The sequence below is a fragment of the Macaca mulatta genome, chromosome 6 (genome assembly GCF_049350105.2).
Source record: "Macaca mulatta isolate MMU2019108-1 chromosome 6, T2T-MMU8v2.0, whole genome shotgun sequence".
NCBI classification, from domain to species: Eukaryota; Metazoa; Chordata; class Mammalia; order Primates; family Cercopithecidae; genus Macaca; species Macaca mulatta.
The window spans coordinates 148,471,717-148,492,747 of record NC_133411.1 but is presented as its reverse complement, the minus strand read 5'-3'; the positions used below and the strand labels follow the sequence as shown (position 1 = coordinate 148,492,747).

General features: G+C 47.2%; 1 protein-coding gene across 6 annotated transcripts in view; it reads right to left on the bottom strand.

Moving 5' to 3' along the window:
• Nucleotides 1–11,973: 11,973 nt before the first annotated feature.
• Nucleotides 11,974–21,031, bottom strand: part of UBE2D2 (ubiquitin conjugating enzyme E2 D2) — a 69,321-nt gene continuing 60,263 nt past the window's right edge. For 3 of the 6 annotated variants that reach the window (XM_077937100.1, XM_015141015.3, XM_077937101.1), the window contains 2 exons: nucleotides 17,473–17,566; nucleotides 11,974–13,648 (listed from right to left, as the gene is read on the bottom strand). In XM_077937100.1, the coding sequence (XP_077793226.1) occupies nucleotides 13,603–13,648; nucleotides 17,473–17,566 (140 nt within the window). In that variant the 3' untranslated portion in view covers nucleotides 11,974–13,602. Of the gene's footprint in view, nucleotides 15,797–17,472; nucleotides 17,567–21,031 lie in introns of all 6 variants that reach the window. The other 3 variants (XM_028850090.2, XM_028850093.2, XM_028850091.2) reach the window with 3 other exon arrangements.

Genomic DNA, 21,031 nt, shown 5'->3' with positions numbered 1-21,031 from the left:
TCTCAGGCAAGCATGGTTTGCTCCAACCTGGCAGTTGGGACCATGGTGGTGGTGGGGGGGCCGCATCTCCCACCCTTCTGGGCCTGAGACAGCAGGGGACAAGGCTGTTTTGGAAGACCTCTCTCCCCCATTATGGCAGATCTTTGGCATCCTTATGGGGGTCCTCGCTACTCCCTCCAGGGGACTGGTCCTGAGGTTAGACTGGTGGTTCTAAACTAGAGAACCTCCCAGGGGATATTTGGCAATGTCTGGAGACATTTTTGGTTGTCACTACCATTACTGACATCCTATAATGCAAAAGATAAAGAATTAAATGGCCCAAAATGTCAATAGTGTGAGGTTGAGAAATCCCAGGTTAAACCCTGGAAGGAATTCCCTGACTGATCTGGGAATATGGAAGCCAGCAGGAGGCATTCTCCATCCCCCACCACACATGCAGGGGCCAGGGATCATCTCCCACCCCCACAGGCAGAGAAGGCCCTTCTGACATTCTGGCTTCCAAGGCCCTTTGTGGCCCTAGGAATGTGGTAAACTGCCTGCCTGCACCCCCTATCCCCCCTACCCACACACCAGCCTTTGGGCTTATTAGAAAAGGCGTCCACGATGGAGAGCCTGGCAAAGCTCTTCACCTGAGCATGGAGCGGGGCTCACAAGTCCCATCTCTAGGCAAACTCTAAAGACCCCTGCCCATACGGGGATTTTAGGGCTATGGAAAAGGGTGGGGGGCCGTCCAGCCCCTCCAGGGGGCTGGTTGGAAGCTCTGGCCTCCTCCTCCTCCTCATCTCCCCACCCCCTTTCATTTCTATTTAGGAGGCAGCCATGGTGGCTCGGCTCCTGTCTCCGGTTTCCTAGGGAGCTCTGCTGAAGCAGCCCAGCCTCCGTGGGTCCATCTGTCAGGGAGGCTGTTCCGCCCCATCGATTGCTGTTCCCAGGGGGCTGTGCTGCTCGAGGGACCCAATGTGGCCGCCAGATAGGAGGGAACCACATGGATTAGAGACGGAGGGGGGGTCAGCTTGGCAGTAAGCAAACCAAGAGGGGCTGACAGCGCAGCAAGAAGGCACAAAGCTAGACAGGCATGAGAAATGCAGAGGGCCACGGGCAGTGAGGCAGGAGGCTGGCTGGAATGACCTCTGAAGCTGGCTTGCACCCTCAGGATTCAGTTTTGCATTTAGACACACCAAGTTCTCACTTGCAGAGACAACAACAGTAATAGCAGCTGACATTTATTGAGCAGGAACAGTGTGCCCGGCACTGGGCTGGGCTTGCACATCTCTACTTTCACTAGGGGATCACACCCACTCAAAGCAGGTGCTGTTATTCTCTAGCAGGAGAGAAAGGGGCTCAGAAAGGCTCTAGCACTTGCAGGTAGCCACACTGAAGAGTTGGAGCTAGACTTGGAAGCAGGTCAGCCTGGCCCATGGCTGTGCCCCAGCCCCAGGCGGGCAGAGCCAGGCCCTAGGGGGAGGAGGCAGTCTCACCAGGCCTGAGGCCCAGCCTGTCCTCCCCGCGTAGCCGCCTCCTCCCCTGGGCTGCGTGACATCTGCCCCGCTTCCCGGCCCCAGACAGCTGCCCAGAGAGCCACGTCAGCACTTCCAACCGGGGAGTCTGGAAACTGGCTCAGGCCCCTGAGCAAGAAGGGGACGAGGGGGCTGCGGCCTCCGACGGGATGGCTCTCAGAGAGGGTGACCCACTCAGCTGAGCAGGGAATGGGTCGGCATGACCTTGGGCCGAGCTTCTGTGAACCTGTTTCCCGTGCTGGGGTGTGTGTGTGGCTTTGGGAAGTACGCAGAAAGACAGCAGCATCCTGGGTGGAGGTGGCGCAAATAATCCCGCACGGCAAGTTCCAGGACATCCGGGGCAGCCTGTGCACTCCCCGCGACGCCCCTCCAGCCCATCTACTCGGGGCCAAGTGGTTATTAGGTGGGGCTCACGAGAGTGAGGGTGGGGGGCGAGGAGGTGTCTGTGCCGGGGGCCCAGTCCCAGCACACTGGCCGGCTGGGGCCAGAGATAACCGGCGCCTCCCGGAAAATCATTAGCATCTGTTTGGGCCGCGGCAAAGTTGGCCTGCCGGCGCCTCCGCCCGCCGGAAACAGCCCCGCGCCCCCACCAGGGCAGGCGCTGGGCTCACCCGACACAGCGTCCCTCCCCATACCCGGCCCAGCTTAAACTCCTGTGGCGACTACATCCACCCGCGCTGGGAAGGGGGGCCTGGGTGCAGAGGCCCAGGGCTGGCAGGCAGGCAGACGGGGGTCGGGCCACGCCATCGGGGGCTTCCTCGCGCGGTTTGGGCGGTCCGGCCCGAGCTCCGGGCGATCCAGGCCGGCTCTTCCAGGCGCCCGCGCTGGCGGCAGCCCAGGGAGTGTGTGGAAATGACACCGCCAGGGCGGCGGAGATCCCCCCTCCTGACATTGGCTGGAAAGTGGAGCAGCTCGTCAGGGACAATCAATGGCGATCGATCGCCGCGCGGCGCGGGCGGACGGCGCGGGGGAGGGGCGGCGGGGCCGGCAGGGGTAGGGGCACCCGCGGCCGAGGTCAAACAACACAGACCCGCAAAGGGGCACAGCGGCTGGGGGGGGGGTGTCACACGGACACACAATTTGTACAAGGAGGTACCAAGTACCACCATAGGCCACCCACACCACAAAGGAGGCACGCTCACCACACAGTTACACGACAACAGTCTCTGACACAAGTCAGAACAGGACACAACAGGGTCAGACACACCTAATGATATGACATACAGTCACACTATTCACAACCAGTTCACCATACCACAACAGATGTCCCTACATTAGACACCCACAATATCACCGGGACGCAAAATGAGTCATACACTAGCTGGTCTCAACCACACAGCAGAAGGGAGTTACATACTTTGGGTGCACAACAGTCAAACAATAAAGCAAAAAAGTCATATATCATCCATCACCACCACCTCAAAGAACATTGTCAAATTGGGTCTCTACACTGTACAACACAATGGTGCCCATACTGGCAACAGGATGGGACCAGGAGCCCAAGTATAGTATGGCAAATGCTGCCATAAGTTGCACCCCAGTAAGAGAGGGATAAAGCTGTTTTGCCTTCCCCAACATGAATATAATTATACCCACCCAACATGGCACAATAAACAAACACCAGGCAAACCAGCATAAACTTGCAGGGTTCTGACAGGACTAAATGAACCACTACAGGTGACGTGCTTAGCACAGCACCAGGCACATGGTAAGCACTTGACACACAGGTGGTCTTGGTCATTGCTAATGGTTCTATACTACTAAGTCATATCTATATAATAATGACTGCAACTACTTAGCATCATTCTCTCCATGTTAGTCTAGTCCCTCCAGGAACCTGATTCACCCCAGCAGCAGAACTAGTTCTGCCATCACATACACCTGGGAAACACAACTCAAGTGTTACAAACACAATTCACAGCACTGCACTCACCCACAGAGAGGCCACATTCTCACTTCCCCCAATGTACAACCACACCTACCCCAGAATCCCCTCCACAGGGGCAGCAGGCTGTGCTCAAACAGCTGAAAGCTCTGGCTCAGAGACCTTGGTGGGGAAACCCCCCCTAATCTCTCACCAGGTGCAACCCAACTAGTGTGCACAGCTATCGGCCCCATTTCCTGCCACTCTCACAAAGCTGTAGAACACAAAGCACCTCCCTCCCAAAGGTCACTCACCTAGTTACAAAGGGTCCCAGAACCTCCCAAATAACCTCCTTAAAGACTATCCCTTGTCAGTCCCCCTCTCCATTCCCCCATTTCCCCCTAGAGAAGCTGAAGCATCAGTTTCACAGTCCCCAGAAAGGCTCTCCCCATTCCAAATCCAAAGCAGGAAGTATGGCTGGCCCCAGAACTCAGCAATCTCCCCACTCCCATTCCCAGCGGTGCATGTGTGTGGGAGCAGGGCCAAGATTCGTCAGTCCTTCAGCACACCCTTAAAGGCCACTCCTGTGGTTCCAGTGTAAGGCCAGCTGGGCTGTAGCCCTCACTTCCTCAGTTCAGGCCTGGGCCCACCCAGGGGCTTCCAGGAAATCTCTTGTAGCCAGGGAGCTCCCCCTAAAGGTCCTGTCTAGAATGACTCCCCGCATTCCCTAGTTCTGCCTGGCTGTGTGACCTTTGTTAATTCCCCAACCTCTCTGTGCCCAGATCCCAAGTTCTGCCTACAGATCCGAGACACCCTTCAACCCCCTCACAGAGGCTCTCTTTGACTAGGGAGAGAGGTGTGGGCCTGTGACCTAGAATGTGAGAGCAAAGATGCTGGCTGTAGGAGGTGCCACGATCACCCCGTCATTTATCCCTCTCCCTTCCCCTTCAAACAGGGCTGGGAAACAGCTGAGGGAGATCTGGCCTCCTTCCACAGCATATCCCCTCCTCCATGGCGGAGGCAAATCCTCCCCCAACTCCAGGGTTTTATTCACCAGGCAGGACAACTGGACTCCCTTTTGTCCCCCAAGGTAAGCAGAAGGACAGACAGATACTGGGCAAGGACACACAGGCTGGCTAGGCATGTCCATCCATCTGCCTGTTCACCCTGTTTGTGGGCACACTGTTGCAAGCCTTAACAAGTGGGCATGTGAGCCATAGGCTGCAAAAGGGCCCAGCCAGTCTGCCCCGGGTCCCTGGTTGTCCCAGGAGCTAGCCCATCTCAAAGAAGGGCGAACCTCTAGCTTGTACAGGAATCCAAGAAAGATGTCTCATTGTCCAGGCCTACCTCCCTGAACCATAAGCACCCACAGTCACAACCTTTTAATTTGATAAGGCTATTTTCCACCAAGCATTGCCTATGGGTCAGGCTGGGGACCAAGTGCCCATTTTCTAGATGAGAAAATCAAGGCAAAAGACAGATAAGTTTATTGCCCAACTGAAAACCCATGGTCTTGTGATTCAAACCCAGACCTGATCCTGCTTTTTCAAAGGCTACAGAGCCTTCGTGTTTATGCGTCACACCCTGATGCATAAACACTGAGGAGTGTACATGCTCACAATTCTCACTCTCAAGCTCCTGAACACATGTGCAGTCCCCTTCTGCACAGACACATACAAGCTGGCCTAAGCTCTTCCATGCCTCGGGCCAGTCAGCCACATTCTCCGTGGCTCCCTCCTTCTAACAGGGACCGGCAGGCAGGGAATCTAAATTCCCAGGTTTCGGCCCTGACCCTGACCCGCCTCCTTTCCCACTCAGAGAACACATTCCTCCTGCTACAGAACGATAACCAGCCCCAGAGGGAGGCCTGGGGGAGAATAAGCAATTCTGGGGGCCCACTGCCTATGCTCCAGTTCTTTCCCCGGGTTTGACATAATAATAAGTCAGCAGCTTTCCCTGCAGGTAGTTCCCACCCTCTAGAGAGGCTAGACCCAAGGCTTCCTTCCTTATTCCAGGAACTTTCTTAGTTGAGATTCCTTTGGATCCAGCAAAATCCCTCACATGATCAGGCACTACAGCAGGACTCGTGGAGCGCTCAATACACCCTTCTCTTTAGTCTATCAGTGGGCAAAAGCTTGGGTTCTAGGTACCAACAGCACCCAGGCAGCTTTCCCCATCTAGGGGTAGTGATAGTTAATTCTCACAGCCCTGCCTGGGGTGCAGCCACTTGGTGGGCTCAGCAAATCTGGAGATATTTGCATACCCAGATGGCCAAGCCTTGAATTTCAAAGATTTCCCCATGAAGAGGCAGCTGGCTTCTAGGTGGTGGTCCTGGAGGCTCACAGCTGTTGGGCTGGAAGACTGGGGAGACCAGGGCCCCAAAATATTAGATAGATTGAAACAGATGAGAACATTTCCCAGGCCCTATCACTAGCCCCCAACTCTGTTCCTTCTGTCCCCAGGCCTCCATCTTCAAGGTCTAAGGAGCCATGTGCTGGTTGCCCAGGGTAGATGGGCAGGCAAGTGATACTGGACTAGCTGAATGGGAGCACAGGGACTGCTGCCTCTGTGAAATGGTAACAGGTGGGCACCAGAGAGCTGCTAGAAATGTGGGATCTCCTTGTTCACATGAAACAATGGACAGGTCTTTGCCTCCGTGTAACCTGGAGCCAGGTGGGCAGAGGTCCTAACCTGGAGCCTGGTTCACCTGTTCACACACAGAGATATGGCTAACGTAGCAGCAGGGAGGGCAGACGGGAGCTGGCAGCTTGACACTTCAGGTAGGCTTTGGGCTGAAATACAAGTCACTAGCCTTTTCCTTCACTGCAAGGTTGAGAACCTGACTGAACTTGGCACTGGCCCATCTGGTTCTGGATACACCACGAACAAAGCTTAAGTCCAAAAGAATCTCCCCACTCCAACAAAAGCCCCACTCGGGTTCTGCCCATGCAGATGCACTGACCACACACCTCATGGTTGTCACAGCTATGGGTAACCACTGCCCTCTGCTGGCCACCCAAGGCACTAGCATCCACTCAGACACCAAAGCCATCATCTCACTCCCCATGTAAGCAAACACACTTCAGTCATCACCGTCATCTGTGGGCACTGAAATGCAACTCCACTCAGCTGTCCTCTGAGCTAGGGGGCTGACAGGAGACAGGAAGAACAGGGACCACCTCAGGGACACAATGTATCAAGGGAGAAATCACAAAGGAATTCTGCTCCCTCTAATATACATCTGAAACTTCAAAAGGAAGTGACCCTTCCCCGTCCTTTTTTTTTTGAGTCGGAGTTTCACTCCTGTTGCCCAGGCTGGAATGCAATGGCGTGATCTTGGCTCACTGCAACCTCCACATCCCTGGTTCAAGAGATTCTCCTGCCTCCGACTCCCAAGTAGCTGGGATTACAGGCATGCGCCACCACACCCAGTTAATTTTATATTTTTAGTGGAGTTGGGGTTTGTCCATGTTGCTCAGGCTGGTCTTGAACTCCTGACCTCAGGTGATCCACCTGCCTCAGCCTTCTACAGTGCTGGGATTACAGGCATGAGCCACCACGCCCAGCTGGAAGTGCCCTTTTTTATGCAGCTTGGAGGTTGAATCCAGGAAATAGTACCTGCCCTATAACTTGTTATGCACCACAGCCTCCCCAACTTGCCTTACTTCCTCCAAAGGAGGACTAAGCTGAGGTCACCTGGAACCATCCTTCCAAAAAGCTCAACTTCTCTGGCAAGTTTGGGAAAACCTTGGTTTCCTTTGTTTCTCCTGTCACTCTGCAGCAGGTGACTGAAAAGTATCGAGTGCCCTCTCAAACAAGGCCAGCTCCCCTCAACTCTTTGTTCAACAAAGGTAGGTAGCCACACCTTCCAAGATGGCAGTGATGCTGGCTAGAAGGAGAAACTGCCCACAACAACCAAATCAGTATTGCCCCTTAATCAGATGGGGAAAGCTCTAGACAACTGTCGCCACATAGGCAGCTTAGCATTTGCCAACTACCTCAAACATGGAACATTTCTCTTACCCAAGATAGTGCTGGCTCTGCATCCCAAATGTCAGATTGTATTTGTGGGGTGTTTCTAGAAACCTCCAAGTCAGAGGGCCCAGGAGCTTTGGAGCTTGTAAAGCAATCTCATTTTCTATGGAGAACTTTAAACCCAAGAAAGCTGGCAATTTGAAGACTAGGTTTTAAGTCAAAAAACTAAACCCTCCCCACTTACATTTTCTGGAGGCTCTAAAGTTTACGGAAGGGAAACATCTTTTTAAGATTTAAGATTTTTAAGTACTAAAAAGGAAGTTTAAAAAGAATCAAGAACAAGTGGCTCAGGGCAGGGAGAGGTGTGCCTGGGAAAATGGCAGTTGTCACTCCTTGCATCCTTAGAAGTTGGGAAAGGAACATGGTACATTCACCAAGGCTGCTGCTCTTTTTTTTTTTTTTTTTTTTTTTTTTTTTTTTGAGACAGAGTCTCGCTCTGCCGCCCAGGCTGGAGTGCAGTGGCCGGATCTCAGCTCACTGCAAGCTCCGCCTCCCGGGTTCACGCCATTCTTCTGCCTCAGCCTCCCGAGTAGCTGGGATTACAGGCGCCCGCCACCTCGCCCGGCTAGTTTTTTGTATTTTTTTTTTAGTAGAGACGGGGTTTCACCGTGTCAGCCAGGATGGTCTCGATCTCCTGACCTCGTGATCCGCCCGTCTTGGCCTCCCAAAGTGCTGGGATTACAGGCTTGAGCCACCGCGCCCGGCCGGCTGCTGCTGCTCTTTCCTGTACAGCAGTTCACAGGAGGCCTGGGCTGGACACTCAATGGCCTCTTCTTGGCTTTTCCAAATGGGATCAACCATTTGCTTTCAGAGTACAATGTTGGGCAATCAGGCTCCTCGGCTCTGGAAAAAACCCCTCTACCAATAACAACTTACAGAGGACGTTAAGAACAAACATACAAACAAACCACCACTCAATCAAAGAAAACTATTAAGCTGCTGTCTTGGCACTAAGGTATTCATATAGTTTTACATCTGCTAAGAGGCAGATTACACTGTGTTTCTGATCAGATAAAGATCCATAAATAATTTAATTTAATGAAAAGTGACTGCTCATCACAAAAATGTCTGCCTCTGCCTTACCCAGACCAGGAGGAGACACAGAATGAGCAAAGCTGGTTGGTGACTGTATTATACATTCAGTCAGAGGACAAAGGCCTTAAAGGCTTACTTAGTCCTAATCATTGAGCTTTTCTCCTTACATTTACTAAGTCAAATATGGCAACAACGAAGGAATTGCTTCATGAATAGTAACCCTGACAATATGATCCCATCTCATTTCCCTATTTCTAAGCCCATCTGAGAAATTGGTCTGGAAATATTCAGAGGGGCCTGAATATCAACCACTTATACCAGTCTTGGCTAAAAAAGGTTCTAGTGCCAGGGAAACACTTAAAAAAGGCTTTTGTGGGGTGAAGAAAACTAAGAAAAAGCCAGTTTTCATCTAAGTGCATGCACAATGTAAAAGAAAATGGGCTGGGCGAGGTGGCCTGTAATCCCAGCACTTTGGGAGGTCCAGGTGGGTGGACTGCTTGAGTTCAGGAGTGTGAGGCTGCAGTGAGCCATGTCTGCGCCACTGCACTGTAGCCTGGGCAACAAAGTGAGACCCTGTCTCAAAAAAAAAAAAAAAAAAAAAAAAAAGGAAAGAGAGAAAAAGAGAAAGAGAAGGAAGGAAAGAAACAAAAGGGAAAGTGGGGAGGAGGGAGGCAGGCAGGCAGGCAGCCAAAGGGAGGGAAAGGAAGAGAAAGGAAAGGAAGAAAAGGAAAAATAAAGAAGGGACCAGCTGGGTGCGGTGGCTCACGCTTGTAATCCCAGCACTTTGGGAGGCCGAGGTGGGTGGATCATGAGGTCAGGAGATCGAGACCATCCTGGCTAACACGGCAAAACCCCATCTCTACTAAAAATATTTAAAAATTAGCTGGGTGTGGTGGCGGGTGCCTGTAGTCCCAGCTACCGGGGAGACTGAGGCAGGAGAATGGCGTCAACTTGGGAGGCGGAGCTCGCAGTGACCCGAGATTACGCCGCTGCACTCCAGCCTGGGCGACAAGAGCGAAACTCAGTCTCAAAAAAAAAAAAAAAAAAAAAAAAGGGACCAGCTCCAGGAGTGCCCCAAAGGAAGTCTATTTCCTCTTGTTGGATGTATAGTGCAAACAGTTTGCTACCTTCAGTTATTTTCATATTAAAATTCTGCTTTCTTGGCCAGGCGCGGTGACTCATGCCTGTAATCCCAGCACTTCGGGAGGCCAAGGTGGGCAGATCACCTGAGGTCAGGAGTTCAAGACCAGCCTAGCCAACATAGTGAAACCCTGTCTCTACTAAAAACAAAAAATTAGCCAGGCGTGGTGGCATGCGCCTATAATCTCAGCTACTCAAGAAGCTGAGGCAGGAAAATCACTTGAACTTGGGAGGTGGAGGTTACAGTGAGCCAAGATCGCGCCACCTGGGTGACACTTCAACCTGGGTGACAGTGAGACTTTGTCTCCAAACAACAAAAAACAAACCTCCTTTCTCCTGCCTAACATCAACCATCACTTGAAATAGTGTTTCATAAAGGGAAAATGAGGAAATCAAAAGGAGATGGGATTCCTAATGCTAGTGACAGTTTTCTGTAGGGGTAATAAAAATGCTTACTCCTGATTTGGAAGGAAGGAAAGATGTGTTTATAATCCTGACTCAGGAATGGGAAAAGAGGTGTTTTTATTTTTTATTTGAGACTGAGTTTCGCTCTTGTTGTCCAGGCTGGAGTGCAATGGCGCGATCTTGGTTCACCACAACCTCCGCCTCCTGGATTCAAGCAATTCTCCTGCCTTGGCCTCCCGAGTAGCTGGGACTACAGACATGCGTCGCCATGCACCGCTAATTTTGTATTTTTAGTAGAGGCGGGGTTTCTCCATGTTGGTCAGGCTGGTCTTGAATTCCTGACCTCAGGTGATCCACCCACCTTGGCCTCCCAAAATGTTGGTATTAGAGGCGTGAGCCGCCAGGCCCAGCCGAGAGTTTTTCTCTTAAAAACTTACCCTGGGTAGTTAAGGGGTGCCACACAGCACACAGAAACAAAGTCAGAGTTTCACCTTAATTACAGACAAGGGACAGTTTATAGGCATTCCAGCCATTATTTAGAAATAATCCATTTCTCCTGACAAGCTACCCAGGTCTCAAAATAACCTGCTGAAGCAAAGAGGAATGATTCAGAAAGCAGAGTATCTTAGCAGTTGGAAGTGAAAAAAGAATGCCTCTATTGCTATGTTAGCGTAGAGAAAGGGTCTCTCTCTGACAACTACCTTTTCCTTCTCTCCAGGGACCTTCCTAACTTCTTCCTCCTCACCCCTACAGCCCTCCTTCCAAGTCTTTGTACTAGTCAAAAGTGCATAAATCTGCAGGACAATGCTACCTTTGACCACTGACTGGCCAATAGCAAAGCATGTAAGTATCTGAAGTGACTTTTTACCAAAAGACACTGCCCCAGCTTTAACCTGACAAAGTACTTTTGGCTATTAAGCAGCAAACAAAAGGAAATCATACACTTGATGTTCTCCTGTAACTTTTCCAAGATAATCAAGGTTTCTATAGACTGGCCTTTACATATGACAAAGCCATAGACACTTCTGTGATGAGCAATGTGGTCCCAGATGAAAACCACCCTGAGGGACTTTTTTTTTGGTGCGTGGGAAAAGTGGCTTCCCTCACTGGGCTTTCATTCTGGCCAGGTACATATACACAGACTGGACCAAAGAAGCTTCATACTCAAATTGGGCAAGACTAAAACGCATTCAAGGGCCTAATGTTGTTTGTGACCATCCAAACCCCTTCATTTGGCACCTGCACACCTGGAGGATGGCTTTTATTTGGCACTTAAAAATACTTAAGAACATTCTTGTGAAAATATCCATATTATGATCTAATAAATGGTAATAAGATGGATGCTAAGATGACAGGCAAATATACAATGAGCTTTCAGGATCTGTGCAACTGACCCATGGTCAACAGTATATAGCTAATAGCAAGCCAATAATTGATGGAAGGCTGGGTATGGTGGCTCATGTCTGTAGTCCCAGCACTTTGGGAGGCTGAGACAAGAGGATCGCTTGAGCCCAGGAGTTCAGGACCAGCTTGGGCAACATAGTGAGACTCCTGTCTCTAGAAAATTAGCCAGGTGTGGTGGCATGTGCCATAAGTCCCAGCTACTTAGGAGGCTGAGGCAAGGGGATTGTTTGAGCCTGGAAGGTTGAGGCTACAGTGAGCTGTGTTGTCATGACTCTGACTGCACTCCAGCTCAGGCAAGAGAATGAGACCCTGTCTCTCTCTTAAAAAAAAAAAAAAAAAAAATGAATTCCCACTTGCCAATAATACTGAGAATACAGGGTGATTTTAGGTTTAAGCTAAATTCTAACTCCTTTCCCCACGACTGTTAACAGTTAAGCCTTTTCTGCAAAGTCAAGGATACTAATAAGCATCCTTGAAATGCTTATAAGAGAACTGTAAGAGGTTTTGGGTTTTATCACACAAGTTCCAAGGTGGAGGAGCAGTGACAGTGAGAGATAAGACAAGGTGAACAAGTTTAAAACCAAAAGCAGTGGACATTTATTCCTTAATTTTTGTGCAAGAGTGTAAAGATGCATTTGAAAGAACCTGATGGCTAGAGCATTAGCCATGGCTTTCAGGTTGGCCTAGTTTACAATCAGGAAAAGAAGGGGAAAAAAGTTAACTTGCCTAGTTCACATGAATGATGTTTCTGGCAAACACAGTCGTTTACAAGTTTCAAGCTATATTTTACTAGAGTCAAGGGAAGACTTCAAAAAGCCACATACAGTACAATTTAAAATTGGATGAACATCCTGCAAATGTTAGTGCAAAGTAATTATGTAGACTCTCCAAACAAGATTGTGCTCTTGTTTCCCAGGTTTGGTCAATGTTGCTCTTTTATGATTACAATCACAGAGGCTTAACTTACCAAATAGCAATGCCTCTGTGTTTTATGTCCTGTGTACCAAGGGAATGTCACAAGGTTTTGATGAAATGCAGCTTAGTTTCATTAATAAAGCAAATTTCTTATTGAATTTAACAATCAGGTTCCTGGAATGCTGCATGTGTTAAGTTTCATGGAAATGCTCTTAAGCTTATGCCTCTATCTTGTTCAACAAAATCACTCTTAAGATATCCTTTTTACTATGTAACTGGAATTGTTTCATGATCTTGAAATGCAACCAGTATAAATGAACATTTCAGAAGTGGGAGAAAATCCACCACTAATCTCAGCTAGACAAACTTCTTAAAAATCAAAAAGCCTATTCACACAAAATTATATGTAATGACTGTAGTAATCAGTTTATTACACAGATTAATCATTCTTGAACGTACAAGCTCCAGAGGAGCAACTGGGTCTTTAAATATACACAAGTATTTCCATCAAATGAATTTTCACCCTTACATCCAAATAGACCTAAGCGGTTAAAAACATAAGAAAAATAAGAGCTATTAGCTATGTATTAACTGAGAAACCACATACAAACCAAAGAATATGGAAGAAAGAAGGGATGAAAGGCCAAAGGTTGAAGGGGTAGGGAAATGTAAAAGAGTTGGGAACAAAGCCCATCACACTTGATGTACTAATAGCTCCAATCCATTTAAATGTTGACCAGTTAAACTTAGACCTTAAAATGCAGGATGTGGGTAGAGTTTAATCTGGTTGGTCATAACTTTCACCTAAGACGTAGCTCCTTCGGAATAAAATGAATACAGACACAGCTTCATGTTCTTCACCTTGCTTTTCATAACTGTTTTGAGTTTAAATGGATTCCACTTAAAAATAATCTCCTACAGGTGAGTGGAGCCTTTTCTTTCCCATCCAAGCTCACACCATACCCACCACCCCCCTCACACCTTGCTGTTATCCAAATTTAAGTCAGTAAGAAAAGCTTTTAGTCTCACACCTAAGTAATGCCTGTAGAACTGGCTTGTCACACACACACTTCTCTGCTAGGAGGCAATGTTGGTACAGAAGTACAGTATTTCTAGTTTGTTGTTCCAAGTATGTACAACACGCAGCACTGCTGTATCAGGTAAACATGTGCACAGGGGAAGATGAGGCGTGGGCTCATAGAAAGCAGTCAAATGGAAATCAAAAGGACTTTCTCTTTCAGAGTTCCCCTATCTTTATTTGTAGAGGTTATCCAATAATTTCTTTAATTACATCGCATACTTCTGAGTCCATTCCCGAGCTATTCTGTTGTACCTGTACACACAAAGAGAAGCTTGGCTTAACACAGGTGTGGAGTCAGTAAGCAACAGATTCCATTCATTATCCCATCAAGTAACTTGAAGAGAGTAACTCATAGGACATTCAAGGAAAGGCCCCTTTCTATCCCAAATTTCTGATAAGCATTAATTCAATGATAATGGGAAGGATGTGTAAAATGTGAAAGTCTCCTTTAATTGCGACTTATAGAGGGTTCTGATTAAATTTTAGTATTTGTTGGCATATACCTTATTCTATACTTGATTGGCCTATTTCTACAGAAGACATCAACTCAATTCATTTATTTAAAGTACTTGAAACTATATGATTCTACATTATATAGTTCTTGAACTCATATACTAATAATGATTAAACTGACATAAGGCTGGGTGCGGTGGCTCAGACCTGTAATCCCAGCACTTTGGGAGGCTGAGTCGGGTGGATCATTTGAGCCCAGGAGTTTGAGACCAGTCTGGGCAACATGATAAAACCTTGTCTCTACAAAAAATACAAAAATTAGCAGCGTGTGGTGGCGCATGCCTGTAGTCCAAGCTACTCAGGAGGCTGAGGTGGGAAGATCGCTTGAGCTCAGGAGGCAGAGGTTGAAGTGAGCTGATATTGCAACACTGTACTACAGCCTGGGTGACAGAGTGAGGCTCTGTCTCAAAAAAAAAGGGGGGGAAAAAAACCCAACTTTCCTTTCATATCAATAAAACTGGTTCTGGTAGAACTTATTTCAACAATTCGGTTGACAAAATGAATGGGTTTATTGCTTCAGAAGAATGTTTGAATAAAGTAAGCAGAGCAAATGGTTCTATAATTCTCCTATTAAAAAAGGGATGCTAGGCCGGGTACGGCGGCTCACGCCTTGTTAATCCCAGCACTTTGGGAGGCTGAGGCAGGCGGATTACCTGAGGTCAAGAGTTTGAGACAGGCCTGGCCAACATGGTGAAATCCTGTCTCTACTAAAAATACAAAAAAAATTAGCTGGGCGTGGTGATGTTCACCTGTAATCCCAGCTACTCGGGAGGCTGAGGCAGCAGAATCATTTGAACCTGGGAGGTGGAGGCTGCAGTGAGCCAAGATCGTGACATTGCACTCCAGACTGGCTGACACAGCCAGACTTCAGCTCAAAAAAAAAAAAAAAAAAAAAAAAAAAGATGCTAGAAAAAAAAGAAAGATAAGGTCAGGTGTGGTAGCTCATGCCTGTAATCCTGGCACCTTGGGAGGCCAAGGCAGGAAGACTGCTTGAGGTCAGGAGTTCAAGACCAGCCTGGGCAACACATCAAGACCTAATCTCTATTAAATTTTAAAAAAGAAAAAAAGGGATGCTGAGCCTGGGCAACATAGGGATACTCCATTGATACAGAAAATTTAAAAATTAGCTGGTGACCGGGTGTCATGGCTCACACCTGTAATCCCAGCACTTTGGGAGGCTGGGGCGGCTGGATAACTTGAGGTCAGGAGTTCCAGACTAGCCTGGCCAACATGGCAAAATCCTGTCTCTACTGAAAACACAAAATTTAGCCAAGAATGGTAGTGTGTGCCTGTAATCCCAGCTACTCAGGAGGCTAAAGCATGAGAATCACTTGAGCCTGGGAGGCAAAGGTTGCAGTAAGCCAAGAATGCACCACTGCACTCCACCTGGGCAATGGAGAAAGACTCGGTCTCAAAAAAAAAAATTAGCTGGATGTGATGGCATGTGCCTGTGGTCCCAGCTACTTGGGAAGCTCAGATTGGAGGACTACTTGAGCCTGGGAGGTTGAGGTTACAGTGAGCTGTGATTGTGCCACTGCATTCCAGTCTGGGCAACAGAGCAAGACCCTGACTCAAAAACAAAGCGGGGTGGGGATGGGTATGCTGGCCTCGCATGGTGGCTCATGCCTATAACAGCAGCACTTTGGGAGGCTGAGGTGGGAGGACTGCTTGAGGCCAGGAATTAGAGACCAGCCTGTGCAACACAGTGAGATCCTGTCTCTACAAACAAATAAAACAAATTAGCCAGGTGTAGTGGCGTGTACTAGCAGTCCTAACTACTGGGTAGGCTGGGGTGGGAGGATCACTTGAGCCCATGAGTTTGACACTGCAGTGAGCCACGATTGTGCCACTGTACTCCAGTCTGGGCAGAAGAGCAAGACCCTGTCTCTGAAAAAAAAAAAAGTGGGGGGTTAGAGGGTGGAGGCAGTGCGGTTTAGGAAAGTTCTGTTCAACAGTGTTCAACATTACTCCATGCTGACTTGGGAAATGACTTCTGGTAAGCATTCAGGCCCACAATTCTAAATATTGGACAAAACAGTTCTCTAATCAAAAAAATTTGTGAATAAATTCACAAATAGGAAAAAGCAAGAACCAACTGTTAGAATACCCCATTCCCAGTGTTACCTCCAATAAAAACAAAAAAGTATCTATGCCTCTCTAATCCAGTAGAATTCAAGTAATTCTTAAATTCTTTCTATTTTAACTTTAATTTTTTTTTTTTTTTTTTTTTGTAACAGGAATCTTGCTCTGTCGCCCAGGCAGGAGTGCAGTGGCACAATTTCAGCTCACTGCAATCTCCACGTCCTGAGTTTAAGCAATTCTCCTGCCTCAGCCTCCCGAGTAGCTGGGATTACAGGTGCCCGCCATCACGCCTGGCTAATTTTTGTAGTTTTAGTAGAGATGGGGTTTCAGCCTGCTGGCCAGGCTGGTCTCAAACCCCTGACCTTGTGATCCGCCCACCCCGGCCTCCCAAAGTGCCAGGGTTACAGGCATGAGCCACCGCGCCCAGCCCTAAAAAAAAACTATTCACCCTCTCCTATCTACTTCCTCTTATAACTTCACTGAATAGTACATAAAACAACAGATGTTATTAGTGCTGGGCATGGTGGTATATGCTTATAATCCTAGCTACTCCAGAGGCTGAGGTAGGAGGACTACTTGAGCCCACGAGTTTGAGACCAACCTAGGCAACACAGCAAGACTCCATCTCAAAAGAAAAGAAGAAAAGAATAAATGCTACTAGAATACTTTTAGCTACTATCTCTTTTGATATCCTGACCACTGTTCAGTAATTCATAGTACAATTCTAAAACACCCAAATTCTACAATCAAGTTTTGTTTTTAAAAGAAATTTGGGGCTTTCATGCCTAATGGCATTTATTTACTTTCTTCCTTTAGATTATGTCAAATGGTAAAAAATCAATTCTCTTTTCCCATTAATTCACAAATACCTATAGCAGGCAAATGGGCACTTGATGAAAAATGCTTTATATATCAAAAGCCAAGCATAAGACATTAAGCTGTTGAAAAATATACCATAGGAAAATTTTTGTATGGGCATGGTGGCTCACACCTGTAATTCCAGCACTTTGGGAGGCCTAGGCAGGAAGATCATTTGAGGTCAGGAGTTCGAAACCAGCCTGGCCAACATGGTGAAAGTCTCTATTAAAACTACAAAAAAAATGAGCCTGGTGTGGTGGCCTGCACCTGTAATCCCATCTACTCGGGAGGCTGAGGCATGAGAATCATTTGAACCCAGGAGGCAGAGGTTGCAGTGAGCCAAGACTGCACCACTGCACTCCAGCCTGGGTGACAGAGTGAGACCCTGTTTCAAAAAAAAAAGTTTTTGCAGACAAGAGGAGTCACATGAAACAATCAGGGATAAGACTGGCATCATCTACTTATAATACTCCTCAATGCATATATTCTTTTCTAGCCCCAGGAGAGTATATTAGGACTTCACTTTAAATATCTGGCCCATATTCAGCCCTTAAACAAGAAAGATTTGTGACAAACATCTCCATCCCACCACAGATAACTTTCCATCTTGAGGCCATACTTACTTTTCTCTATCTGTTTTGTAGATCCGAGCAATCTCAGGCACTAAAGGATCATCTGGATTGGGATCACACAACAGAGAACAGATGGATAAGAGTACTAGAATGAAAAAAATCGTATAAATTAGTAGAGGATAAAAGCAAAGGGTTGAGAGAAACATGAGATGCCAAAACAGGAGAAAATTCTAAGAATTTATATTGTAATGCCTAGCAGCTTTGTAAGTTTTACTTAACTTTATATTAACAGTAACCAACAAGGATATATTTTTTCTTTCTTTTATAGCAGAGTTGGGGTTTTACCATGTTGGCCAGGCTGGTCTCGAACTCCTGACCTCAGGTGATCCACCCACCTCGGCCTCCCAAAGTCCTGGGATTACAGGCGTGAGCCACAGTACCTGGCCTAATTTTTGTATTTTTAGTAGAGTCAGGGTTTCGCCATGTTGGTCAGGCTGGTCTTGAACTCCTGACCTCGTGATTCACCCACGTAGACCTCCCAAAGTGCTGGGATTACAAGCATGAGCCACCACGCCTGGCAAATAGTTTTTTGAGACGGAGTCTCACTCTGTCGCCCAGACTGGAGTGTAGTGGCGCGATCTCGGCCCGTTGCAAGCCGCACCTCCCGGGTTCATGCCATTCTCCTGCCTCGGCCTCCCGAGTAGCTGGGACTACTGGCACCCACCACCATGCCCGGCTCATTTTTTTGTATTTTTAGTAGAGACAGGGTTTCACCATGTTAGCCAGGATGCTCTCGATCTCCTGACCTCGTGATCCACTGCGCCCAGTCTACCAACAAGGATTTTAAGAAGCTTCAACAGACTTCAGGTTAGGTCATTAAAAAACAAAAATGAAGGCCGGGTGCAGTGGCTCATGCCTGTAATCCCAGCACTTTGGGAGGCGGAGGCGAGTGGATCACGAGGTCAAGAGATTTAAACCATTCTGGCCAACATGGTGAAACTCATCTCTACTAAAAATACAAAAATTAGCTGGGCGTGGTGGCACGTGCCTGTAGTCCCAGCTACTCGGGAGACTGAGGCCGGAGAATCGCTTGAACCTGGGAGGCGGAGGTTGCTGTGAGCTGAGATCATAGCATTGCACTCCAGCCTGGGCGACAGAGCAAAAATCCATCTCCAAAAAAATAGTAATAATAATAAATAAAAAATAAAATAAAACAAATAGCAGAAAATTAATGTTAAATGGCATCCTGGTCTCCCAGATACGAATATAAGCCCCTTTGTGCAAAGTCTCACAATAATCCCATAATATAAGAGTTGATATGACTGTCTCTATGCCTGAACCCCTAAGAGAGCTGGCCCAGACAGGTGCAGTGACGTGTTCAATGTCCCTGGCTAGAAATTAGAATAGAATTAAAACTTGATCTAAATCCTAGACCAAGAACATTTTTCAGATCCCATAAAATTCAATTTTTTAGAAGCCCATATTCAAGGATAAATGGCTTTCAAAATTCCAAAGACAGGCCAAGTAAGAGGGCTCACTCCTGTAATCCTAGCACCTTTTAGGAGGCCACAGCAGAAGGATCGCTTCAGGCCAGGAGTCTGAGATCAGCCTAGGCAACACAGTGAGATTCTGTCTCTACAAAAAATTAAAAAATTAGCTAGATGTGGTGGCACACTCCTATGGTCCCAGCTACTCAGGAGGCTAAGGTGAGAGGATCACTTACACCCAGGAGGTTAAGGCTGTATTGACCTGTGTTCGCACCACTGCACTCCACCCTGGGTGACAGAGTGAGACCCTGTCTCAAAAAGGAAAAAAAAAAAAAAGACAGCCACACTACTGAATATTCTTAGCAAAAATGACAACCATAAAATCCAACAATCACTGTTTTCCAGTGGCAGGCACCACATTCAGACAATTGTTTTGTTTAATTTTCAGTTGAAAACAATTTAGTCTACATCAAGAACATAAATGCAAACACTTGCCCCCAAAAGGAGATGGTCACACACTCATTACAGAGAATACAACATACTTCTATGAATGTTTCAAATTCTCTTCAGTGACGATTTAGAATCTCATCTAAGTCACTTCCTCGGTGACAATCTGGGATGTAGCAGACAAATCTCAATAGTGTAATTTCCTTTATTCAATCTGTCATTAACTTGTTTTAAAATATCTATTTATTTATTATTTATTTAGAGACAGGGTCTCACTCTTTCGCCCAGGCTGGAGTGCAGTGGCGTGATCTTGGATCATTTCAGCCTAAACCTCCCGGGCTCAAGTCATCCTCCCACCTCACTCTATAGGGGAGACTACAGGTGAGTGCCACCACGTCCAACTAATTTTCTTTGTATTTTTTGTAGAGGTTGGGTTTTGCCATGTTGGCCAGGCTAGTCTTGATCTCCTAGGCTCAAGTGATCCACCTGTCTTGGCCTCCGGAAGTGCTGGGATTACAGGTGTGAACCACCACACCCGGCCATATCTATCATTAACTTATGCATTCCTTACTGAATGCAAAGGGGGCATAAAGTCACTGATTACATTAAGTTCAGTAGCCTCTGACATAATGAAATAAATTTAAATCCTTCTATACTAATGCTAATAGAGAGCAGCCATCTTTCTTTTCTCTAAAGTTCTGTACCAAGAGATAATAACTCTCAGCCTACTTTACTCCCAGCACATAAATTCAGCAAGGAAAGGATTCGCTCATATTCCTATCAAATCTATCCTATATAGATCAAGGGCTTCTGAGAAGTAAAGAAAAAGTTGACATGCCCTATTCGGTTTGGTAACAAAAATGCTATTTCCTTGCCTTAAGAGTATATGAAAAGTTTTTTTAAAAAAATCAGGAAAGATGTTTTGTGACTCTTCATTCCTGTTGCCCACAGTTCTGGCAGTTGGCATTCCAAAACCATTTTCCCACTGTCAGGTGTCATCACCTGAAGCCCTCTTCAAGCATAGAACATTCTAACATCAATTAAGAAAGACTTCAGGTATTTCCTGGAAATGACAACAGGAAGTTAGAAATTTTTGAATGTTCCTTTAACTGATTCTTCTAAATATTCTAATAAGTCAACTTTAAAGCACAGGTTTTAAAGAAAGGGCTTTTCCTTCTTTCCAGGAAAGGAAAGTAGGGCACTGGCTATCTGGACCTTGTGAAGATTCTTAGTACACTACTTAGCTTCTTGAATTCATGAAAAATTCATTTTGGTTTATAATATACTGATATGGTTTGGATCTGTGTCCCCACACAAATCTCATGTTCAACTGTAATCCCCAACGTTGGAAGTGGGGCCTGGTGGGAGGCGACTGGATCATGGGGGTGCATCCTTCATGAATGGTTTAGCACCACCCCTTTGATGCTGTTCTTGTGATAGAGTTCTCATGAGATCTGGCTAATAGTGTGTGGCACCTCCCCCCATCTCTCTCTCGGTCCTGCTACTGCCATGAGGCTCATGGCACAGGTGGCTCCCCCTTTGCCTTCTGCCACGAGTAAAAGCTCCCTCAAGGCTCCCCGGAAGCAGATGCTGCCATGCTTTCTGTATAGTCCACAGAACTGTGAGCCAATTAAACTTTCTTTTTTTTTTTTTGAGATGCAGTTTCACTCTTGTTG